General features: G+C 41.8%; 1 protein-coding gene across 1 annotated transcript in view; it reads left to right on the forward strand.

Moving 5' to 3' along the window:
- astn1 (astrotactin 1) overlaps positions 1-12,975 on the forward strand; it is a 2,207,527-nt gene that overhangs the window by 801,252 nt on the left and 1,393,300 nt on the right. The window contains exon 4 of the mRNA XM_043700015.2: positions 9,627-9,776. Within this exon, the coding sequence (XP_043555950.2) occupies positions 9,627-9,776 (150 nt within the window). The remainder of the gene's footprint in view (positions 1-9,626; positions 9,777-12,975) is intronic.

The raw sequence follows: 12,975 nt of genomic DNA on the forward strand, positions 1-12,975 counted from the left end.
AATTTTTCCATGCAAAGGGCGTTGCATGTACAACTTGCACCGGCACGGTGGCACAGTGGTTAGCACTTATGCCTCACAGCGCCAGAGACCCAGGTTCAATTCCCACCTCAGGCAACCATCTGTGTGGATTTTGCACACTCTCCTCGTGTCTGCGTGGGTTTCTTCTGGGTGCTCCGGTTACCTCCCACAGTCCAAAGATATGCAGGTTAGGTGAATTAGCCATGCTAAATTGCCCGTCGTGTTAGATGAAGGGGTAAATGTAAAGGAATGGGTCTGGGTAGGTTGGTTTTCGGAGGGTCAGTGTGGACTCGTTGGGCTGAAGGGCCTGTTCCCACACTGTAAGTAATCTAATCTATTAGCTGTATTTTTGTTTCCTTACAAATGTAGACTGATGCCACGTATCACAAGAAATTTTCTGTTTAGTTCAGATTTCCTAACTCTGGTCACACCGTCACCTTAGAATCAGAACGACCTTTTTGTTTCTTGGCTGTTCCAAGCTATTCCTTTTGTCTGCATTACAAAGATGGTAAAGAGGGTGGACTTAGAATACACGAGTAAGCGAGCAAGAGATACTTTGATAAAGACGATGAGAGCAGCACGTACCAAAAAGAAAAGTAGACACCACTTTTTTTTCTCACAGATAAAGAAATTGGGGAATTAATATTGGAAGCAATGACGTGGCAGAGAAGATACCAAAAAAATCCTAAGAAAAGTAAAAAATCAACATGTAAAAGGGAGAAAATTTAAATAATCACTTTATTGACAGAATAAGCACCAAGAAAACTGATGGGCTGAAAGGCTACAATCACCTGGACCGGATGGCCTGCATCTGGATTTTAAAAGAGGTGCCAGCAGAGAGAGAGAGAGGGAATGCATGGGTTGTAAACTTTATAAGTTGCCTTTCTTCTGGAAAAGTCCCAGTGCAAATACAAAACTGCTAATATTGTATAACACTGCTATTCAAGAAAGGAGGGAGTCAGAAAGCAAGAAATTAGAGGTTAGTTAGTCTAACATCTGTCATTGGAGAAATGTTAGAATCCACTATTAAGGAAGTAGTTGCAGGATATTAGAAAATGATAATGCAATGAAGCAGAGTGAGCATGTTTTTATGAAATTGAAATTCAGTAGAATTATTTGAAGACAAAATGAACTTCCAGAGGAAGTGGTGGATGCAGGTACAGTTAAAACGTTTCAAAGATATTTGAACAAGCACATGAATAAGAAGTGTTTGGAGGCTGTGGGCCAAGTGCAGGCAGGTAGGACTAGTTTAGTTTGGGATTATGGTCAGCATGGATTGGTTGGACCGAAGTGTCTGTTTCCATGTCATGTGACTGTATGACAAAGCTCGAAGAGTGGATAAAGGCCATCAGGAGGTATAGTGCATTTGGAGTCCACTTCCAGGTGATGGAATTCTCATCTGCAAGTTCATCTCCAAGCCATCCACTGTCCTGATTTGAAACTATATCATCGTTCCTTCACTGCAACTGGGACAAAATCCTGGAACCTCCTTCCTAATGGTATTATGGATCTACCTACACCACATCACTTATAGTGGTTCAAGAAGACAGCTCACCACCACCTTATGGACAACTAGGGAAAGACAATAAATGTTGGACCATTCAGCAGTGCTCACATCCCATGAATGAATGAAAGAAGAGGTCCATTCATGTTGAAACACTGTAACAGGTAAAGTGCCACAAGGGTCAGTACTCTACAGCCAATAATTATAATCTATTTTAATTACTTGGATGAGGGGATTGATTACATTATAGCCACATTTGCTGACAATGAAAACCAAGGTTGAGAAAGAAGCTGTGAGGAAGAGACACATAGTCTGCATAGATAGTCTACAAGGTGGACTGAGTAAGCAAATATTTGACAGATGGAGTAGTGACTGAGAAATGTGAGGTTTAACAGTGTTAGCGAGGGGAAGAATAGAGAAGCAGACTGTCATGTAAAACGCGAGGGATTGCAGAGTTGTGTGCTTGCAAGGGTTTTTAGTGTCCCAAATGTTATCATGCAGGTACAATAAGGAATTAAGAAGGCAAATGGATTGTTAGGCTCTCTAGGTAGGGAGATGATGTAAAAAATGTAGGGAAGTCTTGTTACAACTGTACCAGAAGTTTTTGAGATGAGACCAAAGTCTTATTTACAAGGAGGTATATACATAAATTGGATCCAGTTCAGGGAAAGTTCTCCAGGTTGATCCCTGGAGTGAAGGCGGTGGTGTCTGGAAAAATATTGAGCAGGTTGGTCTATACGCTGAAGTGCAGGAGAATGAGAGGTGATGTTAACGAAGCATATAATATTCTGAGGGCACAGAATAGGGTCGGTTTTTCTCATGGGAGAGTGTTGAATCAGGAGGCACAGTTTCTAAATAAGTGATCCTTTCTTTTAATGGGAGATGAGGAGAAAATCGCTTTCACACAGAGTGTCTTTGGAATTCACAACCCCACGGAGCAGCATAGATTTTGTCATTGAATATATTCAAGGTTGTATTAGACAGATCTATGGTTGACAAGGGAGTCAAAGCAAACATAGAGGCTGACAATTGGAGTTAAGGCCACTATTACTTCTGTAATTGTCTTATTTAATAGTAGAACTGGCTCTGGGAATCGAATAGCATACTCTTATTTCTCACATCATTCCTTTTCTCATTTCATGCCATTCATCCAATCACAGGCCTTGCTGTTTGTTCTTTCATTTCTGATTCCCCAGCCCCTCTCCCTATCTGAAAGCCATTGTATTGCTAAGTTCTTCATATTCTGAAAGACACAAAACTGTCCAGTAGGGCGGCACAGTGGTTAGCACTGCTGCCTCACAGCGCCGGAGACCCGGGTTCAATTCCCGCCTCAGGCGACTGACTGTGTGGAGTTTGCACGTTCTCCCCGTGTCTGCGTGGGTTTCCTCCGGGTGCTCCGGTTTCCTCCCACAGTCACAAAGATGTGCAGGTCAGGTGAATTGGCCATGCTAAATTGCCTGTAGTGTTAGGTAAAGGGTAAATGTAGGGGTATGGGTGGGTTGCGCTTCGGCGGGTCGGTGTGGACTTGTTGGGCTGAAGGGCCTGTTTTCACACTGTAATGTAATGTAATCTAATCTAGATTGTTCCTTTGGAGACAATAGATAGGAGTAAAATGTGCTGTCAACAGACTGTCTCCCTCTGATCCCATGGGAAATTTGTTTTGTGTCTTATGTAAAATTACCACAAGTTACCTTTGATTTGGCAACTTATTAAGGAATCTCACAATCAATGATTTAAACTTTATTGCATGTAGCAAACAAAATAAGACCCCTCAATTTAAGTCTCACAACTGAACTTGGCTATTACTCAATTAATGATAAAATTGAGCTACATTTCCAGTGTAGGACAATTCAATAATCCCCATCATCTGAAGAACTGGAGAAAACCCTGGACATTTTCAAAACTTTTAAGAGGTAAATGCAAGATGAGTTCTGTGGAGAATACTCAAACGTAACTCACAGAATGGAGTTGGCTGGCTGGAACCATGGTTCAGCCTTGAATTCCAATTTATACCTCCTCTCGAAGAGGACAATTAGCGAATACTAACTTTTATACCTCAGGATATACAACACCGACAGTATGGGGCCTAGAGAGATACTGAATATTCAACTTCAATTAAAATCCATTCACACACAACTCTTAACGATCAGGAAACCAGTTGACTTTAGAAGAAAACACAATGGGCAACACAGATGTCAGGGGAGATGATGGGGGACACAGTCTGTATAACTGCTACCCCGATCTGATGTGAAGGGGGAGCCTTCTTTTCAACAACAAACTCCTGCACAAACAGCTTCACCACAGACTTCCAGCCCCAACAAGCAGCTCCAGAACCGAGAGCCATGAGGCCGGACAGAGAAGCTGACTCAGGAAGACAAGCCAAGAGTGTCATGGCAACAAAGGACATCCGAGTGGAGGGAAAGTAACAAAGCGCTGTACAAAGAAGAGCTTACAGACACAGGCTTGTTTTGAATGAAGAGAACCAACAGCAAGAACCTCAGCAACTGGGCGCACTTTGATTAGTTTAGACTCCCTACAGTGTGGAAACAGGCCCTTCGGCCCAGCAAGTCGACACCGACCCTCCGAAGAGTAACCCACCCAGACCCATTCCCCCGACCTTCTACTTACCCAACTACTACACCTAGCACTATGGGCAATTTAGCATGGCCAATTCACCTGACCTGCACATCTTTAGATTGTGGAGGTAACCGGAGCACCCAGAGGAAACCCGCGCAGACACTGGGAGAATGTGCAAACTCCACACAGACGGTCACCCGAGGCAGGAATCGAACTCGGGTCCCTCGCACTGTAAGGCAGCATTGCTGACCACTGAGCTACTGTGCTTCAAAACCATGTTTCCCTCAGTGATGAGTTGGAACTCCCAAGATCCCAAAGTTTCTGACGTGGCCAGCAGGGAGGGGAAGGCTGGTGGTGGAAGTATATTGGGACCCCAAGGGTAGCAAGCCTGATTGAAACTTCTGTAATTAAACATGTTTTTTTAAAGGTTTCTAGTAATGTTTAATCCAGCAAATAATGCGTTTAATGATATTACAGCCCTCTGCATAGTTGATTGTGTTACTTTCACTGTTGGTTGCATTTGGGGGCTGTGTGTGTGGGGGCGGGGGGGAGCTGCTTACCTTTTGTATTTTAAATAAACGCAGAGATTCTTTTACTCTGAAACACCTGTCTATTGTCTCCTTCATTTCACATTCTGTAAATACATCCAGTGTCTAGAACCAGGGGTCTGGGGATGATTTGAACCACTTAAAAATCAAACAATTACTGGTTGCAAACCAGAAACCTATACCAACCATTAATGTCTGTCTCCGGAAGTGTCCAAGGCTTGATACTTGTTCTGCTTTTTACGCAATTTTCTGTCTTTCAAGTTTGTGGTGTGACATTATTGATGATCCTTTAGATTCTTTCATCCCCAACATTGACTACACTTATACAGTCCTGAAGAAGGGCATATGCCCGAAATGTCGATTTGCCTGCTCCTCGGATGCTGCCTGGCCTGCTGTGTTTTTCCAGCATCACATTTTTCAACTCTGGTCTCCAGCATCTGCAGTCCTCACTTTCTCCTACACTTATACAGTCCTCAAGTTCGCAGCTTACCTTATCAGCAGCAGCTCCACTGTTCCTCGTTACGTTTGCTTGAAAATACGACTTTTCCTGCAATTTATCCCTGTACTTTCGGGGCATTATTTCTGAAGGCAGTCTTAATTGTCCATTTGTTGTGAGGCAGCAAGTTATCCATCAGTCTGGCCTGCTCTCTCCCAGGAAACAACTTGTTTATTTTCCTTCTACTCCTCCTTCCAATGAATAGTTAATTCGCATGTTGCTTTTAATTGCTTTCTCACAATTTCCCCTTGTCAATTTCATTTGGGGGACAAAAAATTATACCAGAAAAATGTTGTCCATCTTTTTTTCAATCCTTGAAGTTATAAAAGTTCTGAAGTTTGTTGTGGCAAGTTTGACAATGTGAAGATCTCTTCCAATAATTCTGAGGCCCATTTCTGGGTGACATCATTGACAGCTGACTAGTCAATGCCTGGAGAAACTGTGTTCTCACTCAGTTGTATCTAAAAATGATTAGTCAGATTTTATCACCATTGTGGACTCCATTTTGAACTTTTCAATAGCCTGTTGCCTGTTTTCAAGAGGAGAGGGAGGGTAGTGAAGTGATGGTGACTGCAGCCAGTCTGTTTAAAAACTCAGTTGAAACTTCTGTACGTGGAACTAAAAAAAGGGATGAGAAGGTACTTGAAGGCTACTTTGGTTACGCTTTCTGATGGAGCTGACTTTTTTTTTGTTTCCTTTAACTTGTTTTGAGGCTCTTATTGCATTTGTTTTTGTTTGTCATCAAGAATTTAGTTGATTTATCTGTAGGCAACTCTGAACGGTACCTTTGGGATTAAGCGCATTGATCTGTTGTCTAGTCTTTATCTGATTGAAGTCACCTTGCACTGATGGGCTATTCAGCAAGTAGCTGTTAATTCACTGTTTGTTTCGGTTCTCTGTGGTCAAAGATAACCCTGGCAATCCCTTAAGTAACAGCAGTAGAAGAGAAGAAAATAAATGGAGCTGTCTTACTAACAGTGATATTTCCAAGCTTATTATACTGAACGCCCAGCTTCAAAGTACCTACAGATGAGAACATGTGACAAGATCATGAATCCAATATTTATTATACACTCTATTCCAATCTTTGAAACATGATCTCTGAAGACAATAGATGGACTAAAAGACCTTTATCTGTGCTGTAGACTTTTATGGCTTGATGACTCTCACGGGAAAGTTGGTATTATTAGCGGCATTAGAGGCAAAGCTACTGCTCTGGAACATGAGTTTGAATCTGACCATATAGTAGGAAATGGTCGGATTTACGTTCCACTAATAATTTTGGAATTGAAAACTAGTTTCAGAGATGATGATCACAACAGTTGTCATAGATAGTTACACAAAATCATCTGGGTGAAAATGGGTACTATAGATGCTGGGGACCAAGTCAAGATTAGAGTAGTGCTGGAAAAGCACAGCAGGTCAGGAATCTGATGAAGCACTTTTGCCTGATGCATTGATTTTCCAGCTCCTCTGATGCTGCATGGCCTGCTGTGCTTTTCCAGCACTACTCTAATCTTGACACAAAATCGTCTGGTCAATTCATGTGATTAAGAGTAGGAAATTCTTCTCTGGTAGGTGGGGAAGTCTTACTACAATAGTACAGTGATTATAAATGCTACCCTTTACTGTTTTGACCCAAATTTGACGCCAGATCCACAAAACTGTGGTTGAATGCACTTCAAAATGGTCAATCCAGTCACTTAGTTCATGAGCAGTTAGGGATAAGCAATAAATACTTCTCATGCCAGCAGCTCCCACATCCGCTGGAAGAATACATTTGTAAAAAAATATAAATGCAATTGTGTAGAATTACAAATGGATTCCTCTGCTCTGGAGTCACTAGAACTTTCCCAAATTAATTTTGCATTCTGTCGGAAGCTTAACTCCTGTAAAATTCAGCTCAATCTAAATAGAGCACAAACACTTCTAATCCAGTTATCAAGTTTGATTTTAATTCACAGTTGGTAATGACAACACACTATGTCACTTAAAAATTGCTATTTTTCCAATGCATTAATTTCTAGATTCTTTAAGTAGCGACCAAATTGTGATCTACACCAGCTATAACAAATAAATTGACTATTGCAAATCTAAACTATGTTGTTCTAAACAAATTACTTTTGGATGGTAGTATGTGATTACAATTCTCTAACTTTTAACATAACCTGCATTGGTAAATGTGGATTGATTCTGAGAAAATCAGAAGCAAAATCTTTCTTGTAAGTGCTCTCGCTGCAGTCATCCCTAATAATGCACGTGTTAGTAATGGCTGAATCATTCGCAAGGTAAATTTGTGAGCTACCTTTCAAATGGCGTTCAAAAATAACCCATATCCCTTCTCTATTAAAGATGATTAAGGTAGTTTTTACATATTTCACTGTCATGATTTGATAAATTACAGAATCTGAGTATTCCTGGGAGCGGCATGGGCATAAATGCTGTATTTTTCTGGTCAAATCTGTTAGGTGGTGAGGTCAAAAGGGAGATAGAAAGTTTTCACTTGATGAATATATAATACCATGAGAACCATTGGAGCAGAAGAGGCCCATTCTGCCTGATCTGCCATTTAACAAGATCACAGGTCACTTGATTTTAATCACATTCTCTCTTACCCCTTCATAAACTTTCACCCTCTCATTTATCCAGAATCAACGCAAACAGGTCTGCCATGATCTTATTGAATGGTGGTCCAACATATTGGAAACATGATCCTTCTTCCCATTGAAGTAGGACTGAATATGCCAGTTCATAGATCCTCAGTACCTCAACAGTACAATTCTCCTGCATCTGCTCTCCCATGTCTCATGTCTGTTAAAACTGGAAGTGGGCATGTTTGGCAGATGTTGTACTTGGGATTGAGATGTTTGATACTTTATCATCACACCCAGATCAAGCTCTCACATTACTCACCCCGGTTTCTAGCACAGAATGTCTGATCATGATTCCCTCACCTGCACATGTTCTTTGTTTCAACTGACATTAAGCACATGCAGCTGGTGTCCATGGATTGAACAGCGCCATGGGCGCACAGAAAGAGATACTTGCAGATGCAAGAGTTGAATGGAGTAAGGAGATATGTAGCTGGAATGTTTCTTTCTGCGAGTTAATTTATTCCAAGATTGACTTTGGATTTTTATTTCACCCAACTGGCTGTCAGGAATAAAACAGCCACAACCTCTGAGCAAAATATGGCACAAAAAGCAAAAAAAAAGCACAAAATCATTTTCCTTCCCTTCAGTTGGGATTACCTCACTTTCCAGAAAGGAAGGAAATCGAATGGATCCTGACTCAGTGTCACATCCAGGTCAACTCCACCCTACACCCAGTTAAACAAGAAAACTAAACTTTGCACAGTTACTGAAAGAGAAACGTTCGTACAATCAGTCTTTCAACTGACAGAATGAGGTGTTTTTATTAATCAGGCTATAATTAAATCTGTTGGTCAATACAAAGTTTATAAGGTTGCAGGTTATTTTGCTAAAGAGTATGGTGGCTGTGTGGAATGCTCCAGAGGGCAGTGGAGGCCCAGTCTCTGGATTCATTTAAGAAAGAGTTGGATAGAGCTCTCATAGATAGTGGAATCAAGGGTTATGGAGATAAGGCAGGAAGAGGATACTGATTAGGAATGATCAGCCATGATCATATTGAATGGCGGTGTCGGCTCGAAGGGCAGAATGGCCTACTCCTGCACCTATTGTCTAAATGGCACTAAGTGCCCTCACATTACTGAGGATAGAGGATGGAGTCGAGTACATACTTTAATATTACACTGTATATTGCAATGTTCAAAATATGATGCAGTTGCTGCTCAGTTATAAATTATCTGTTAGCTAGGGTCAGATCAATTTCTGTGGCTGGGCTCATTTGACTTACTTATCATGTTTGAAGTTCTTTAGATGCCATAATGAGGATCCGCAGAGTTTAGTAATCATGTCACCAGAGATTAGATCTGAAAATTCATTCATGTCACATGCCTTTCTTCCCATAGAAGTATAACTGAATATGACAGTTCATAGACGCTCAGTACCTTAACATACAATTCTCCTGCATCTGTTCTCCCAGGTCTTATATCTATTAAAACTGGAAGTGGGCATGTTTGATGGATATTGTACTTCAGGCTTGAGATGTTTGATACTTTACCATCACACCCAGATCAAACCTTACATTACTCACCCTGGTTTCTAGCACAGAATGTCTGATCATGACTCCCCCACCTGCGCTTGTTTTGCACCCATACATACTTGGTGGATATTATTTTCTGCAGATTATCTCGGAATTCAATTTCCAAAGATCTGGTTCCAGGACATGAGTGAATGGGTCAAAGCCCCTGTAGATTCTCGTAGTCATGGATGATGGTAATTTCTGATGATAAAACGTATAGTTGTTAACAGTGAGGTTCCTTTCGTGGGATTGGGGTAAGGAAGACTTCACATTGTAAAGAAAGGCTTTTGTTTTTGATTGTGTTTGTTTCTTTCTACAGGAAGTGACACCACCAAGCTGTCGCTCATGAACAAATACAAAGAGAACCTATTAGCCACCAGCCCTGTGGACATCAGCCACCAGCAGACAGCACTGCTCCCACGTAGTGCCTCCGGTGGACAGAGAAAGCGTTTCACGAGTAAATCCAGAGGTCAGTTCTTCATTCTACTCTCAGATGTAGACATTGAAAAGAAAGCTTCACTACTTAGTCCAGGATTATCAAAATGATACCCTTATTTTCTAAATTTATCACCAAGTGGAACAATGAAAAATGCCTTTAAATACTAATGCAGTCACTCAGACTGAAAGCCAAGGCACAATCTGATCATGTTCTCTTCATGTATGAAACGTTCATACCTCCACCATCTTAGTTTTTCCAATAGGGTGTGCCTCACAGGTCATTATTGTTCTTGTTCTCATTATCCTCGTATAATTAATAACCCAAGCATTCCCCTTTGCATTTCCCCTAACTTGAGGGAATACAGGAGAATGATGCAAAGAGTTTGGAGGATTGTGCAGTTGTTCCATCATCAGCAGCTCCTGGTGGGGCCATGAACCCTGCACCCCTGGCCCAGAGGGAGGAATACTACCGCTGCCAAGTTATCCCAAGCGTTTAGGTAGCTGGGTGGAAGTTGCATGGCTGAACTCAAGGATAAATTTTCTCAACACTTTTGAGATGGCCTGGGAGGAAAGAGGGCTGGCAAAATGGCTTGGGATGGTGACAGAAAGGGAGAAATTTAATGGCATATGGCCAGACTGGGAGCCAGCAGCCAACTGAACCACTTGAACTAACAATGAAGTTTCACTTTCTAAACCCTGAGGTATTGAGCCCCCATGAGGGTCAGCTACTTTGGGAGGAGACCTCCAGCGTACCTGGGAGATCTAGGATTCCTGGGGAGGAAGAGCTTCCCTTTCTGGGTGTTGCATGCTCATGGAGAGGTCACCCAGTGACAGTGGCAAGTCCTGTGCTCAGGCTGTCTCACTCTTCTAAGCATGAAGGACTGCTTGCTTGGTCCTGGCTTTCCTGAAGAAATTTATGGATGCTTCAGGCATTGAAGTGTCTTCTTATTTATGACGCAGCCTCAGCTGCCCACCATTGCTAGTAACAGCAATGTAGACACTGTTAAGCTGCCATCCCTCTGACCTGGTCTGTATTTTTTAGGGGTGGGCCATTGACCTTAATTGACTGCCAGCAGCGTAATGCCTTGGTGCCACTCTTCTTCATCATGTTGTTTCCTTTAGAGCACAGAAACTTGCTCCACTGGCAAGCATTAGAGAGAAAAGTAATAGATTTTTTCCTCATGTAATTAAAATTGTTGTTAAGCTCATAAACTCCATTTTAACAAGAGCCCATCAACATCATCTGGAACCCCTACAGTGTGGATGCAGGCCCATCAAGGAAACACCCTTGACCCTCCAAAGAGCATCCAAACTAATCCAATCCCTGTAACTCCACATTTCCCATGCCCATAGCACACTATGGGCATTTTAGCATGACCAGTCCACCTGACCTGCACATCTTTCGATTGTGGGAGGGGAAACCACAGGAAGCACATGCAGGCACAGGGAGAATGCACGCACGCGCGCACACACACGCGCATGCTCACCCCCGTCCAAGGTTGGAATCAAATCCGGGTCCCTTCACTGTGAAGCAGCAGTGATAACCACTGAGCCACCATGCTGTCCCTAACGTGAATGTTTAAAGCATTACCTGATTAACTCAATGGTGCCCACGGTGAACTAATCCTTCATGCTGGTTAGGTCAAAGGATGGTCTAATAAAGATTTTTAGAGCTGATGTCCAAAATTTTTACTTTTCCTAAATCAACAGCAGTGAACTGTTAGGTAATACATGATTGCTTGACATCATGCTCCTTACAGACGTAACTTTAAAACTGCATGAGCTGAACTGTGGACAACAGGCAGAGAACAGAGACTTAGCACATATAATCAGCGTTGTGAAGGCATTCAAATTTAAACTGGTACTGTGCTCCTCCCAAATAAAAAAAAATAAGTCCGTAAGATTTCCTGATACTGGAGAAAATATTTTTAAAAAGTCAAAGACAAAAGAAAGTGAAACCACCCAGAAAACCTTATGAAGAAGTCCACCTCGATATGATGGAATGAATTGTCAAATCCATTCCTTCAAGGAGACTTTCATGAGCTGGCTACCAAATTCTATCGGCTGTTTGTTTTCAAAATAAAACAAAATCAATGGAGTTGATATGGTGATAATTACTATGCAAATAATAATGAGACGAAAGATATATTGAGGGACAGCGATTTTTGGGAGAGTCGCAATCAAGAGAAAAATTCCCACTCCTAACATCCTACTCATTTAAAATCTATCAGCATTACCATGAAATCCACCAAATCATAGAATCCCTAAGTGTGGAAAGAGGTAATTCGGCCAATCGAGTCTGAACCAATCCTCCAAAGAGCATCCCAACCAGACCCCCACACTAACCCTGTAACCCCATATTTCCAATGGCTGACCCACCCAGACTGCACATGCCTGGACACTATATAGAATTCAGCACGGCCAATCCACCTAACATGCACATCCTTGGACTGTGGGAGGAAACCGGAGCATCTGATGGAAACCTGCAAAGACACCAGGAGATTGTGCAAATTCCACACAGACAGTCGCCTGAGGCTGGAATCAAACTGCGTCCCTGGTGCTGAGAGGCAGCAGTGCTAACCACTGAGTCACTGTGCCGCCCCAGATGAATGTAAATGTGCCACACTGCTGCAATTAGGGAAGGCAAACAAATGTTGACCTCACCAGCAACACCTTCACCTGAGAAACATCTAAACTGTTGCCTTTCAATGAACCCCTTTTGCTTCAATTAAATCTTCAATAGTGAACATATCTGCGGACAAACTTATACGAAAACACTAATAATTTATAAAAGATATCAGCAATATATTGACGAACGTTCAGAGTATTTATTTATACCTCCAGTCTTTACTGCTCACTTTTGTAACTGACGTCTTATCCAATGGTGAGTTTCAACTTTTTTTTCTCGAGCCAACCTGCACATCTCTGGTGTAAGTGGGACTTGAAATGAGTAACACTATCACAGGACCACAAGAGGTTCCATGAGTTTCAATTTTCAGCCAGTTAGGACACTAAGATATTGTAATTATATTCTTTATTTTGCAATTGTACTTATTACATTTTTTTATTGCTCCATGCTAAATCCAGTGTTTTGGTTTATTCCTGATAGAAAGCAACTTGTCTAACCTCAGTACATTGATACAAGCAATAAAGTCTCAATGAAACATGTCAGCATGCTTTTGAAATCGAGTGAACAAATGCAAGAGTTGGCAGTGGTTCAAGAAGGCCTT

The sequence above is a fragment of the Chiloscyllium plagiosum genome, unplaced genomic scaffold, assembly GCF_037043375.1.
Source record: "Chiloscyllium plagiosum isolate Xiang-an unplaced genomic scaffold, Cpla_swu_hap1 HiC_scaffold_9, whole genome shotgun sequence".
NCBI classification, from domain to species: domain Eukaryota; kingdom Metazoa; phylum Chordata; class Chondrichthyes; order Orectolobiformes; family Hemiscylliidae; genus Chiloscyllium; species Chiloscyllium plagiosum.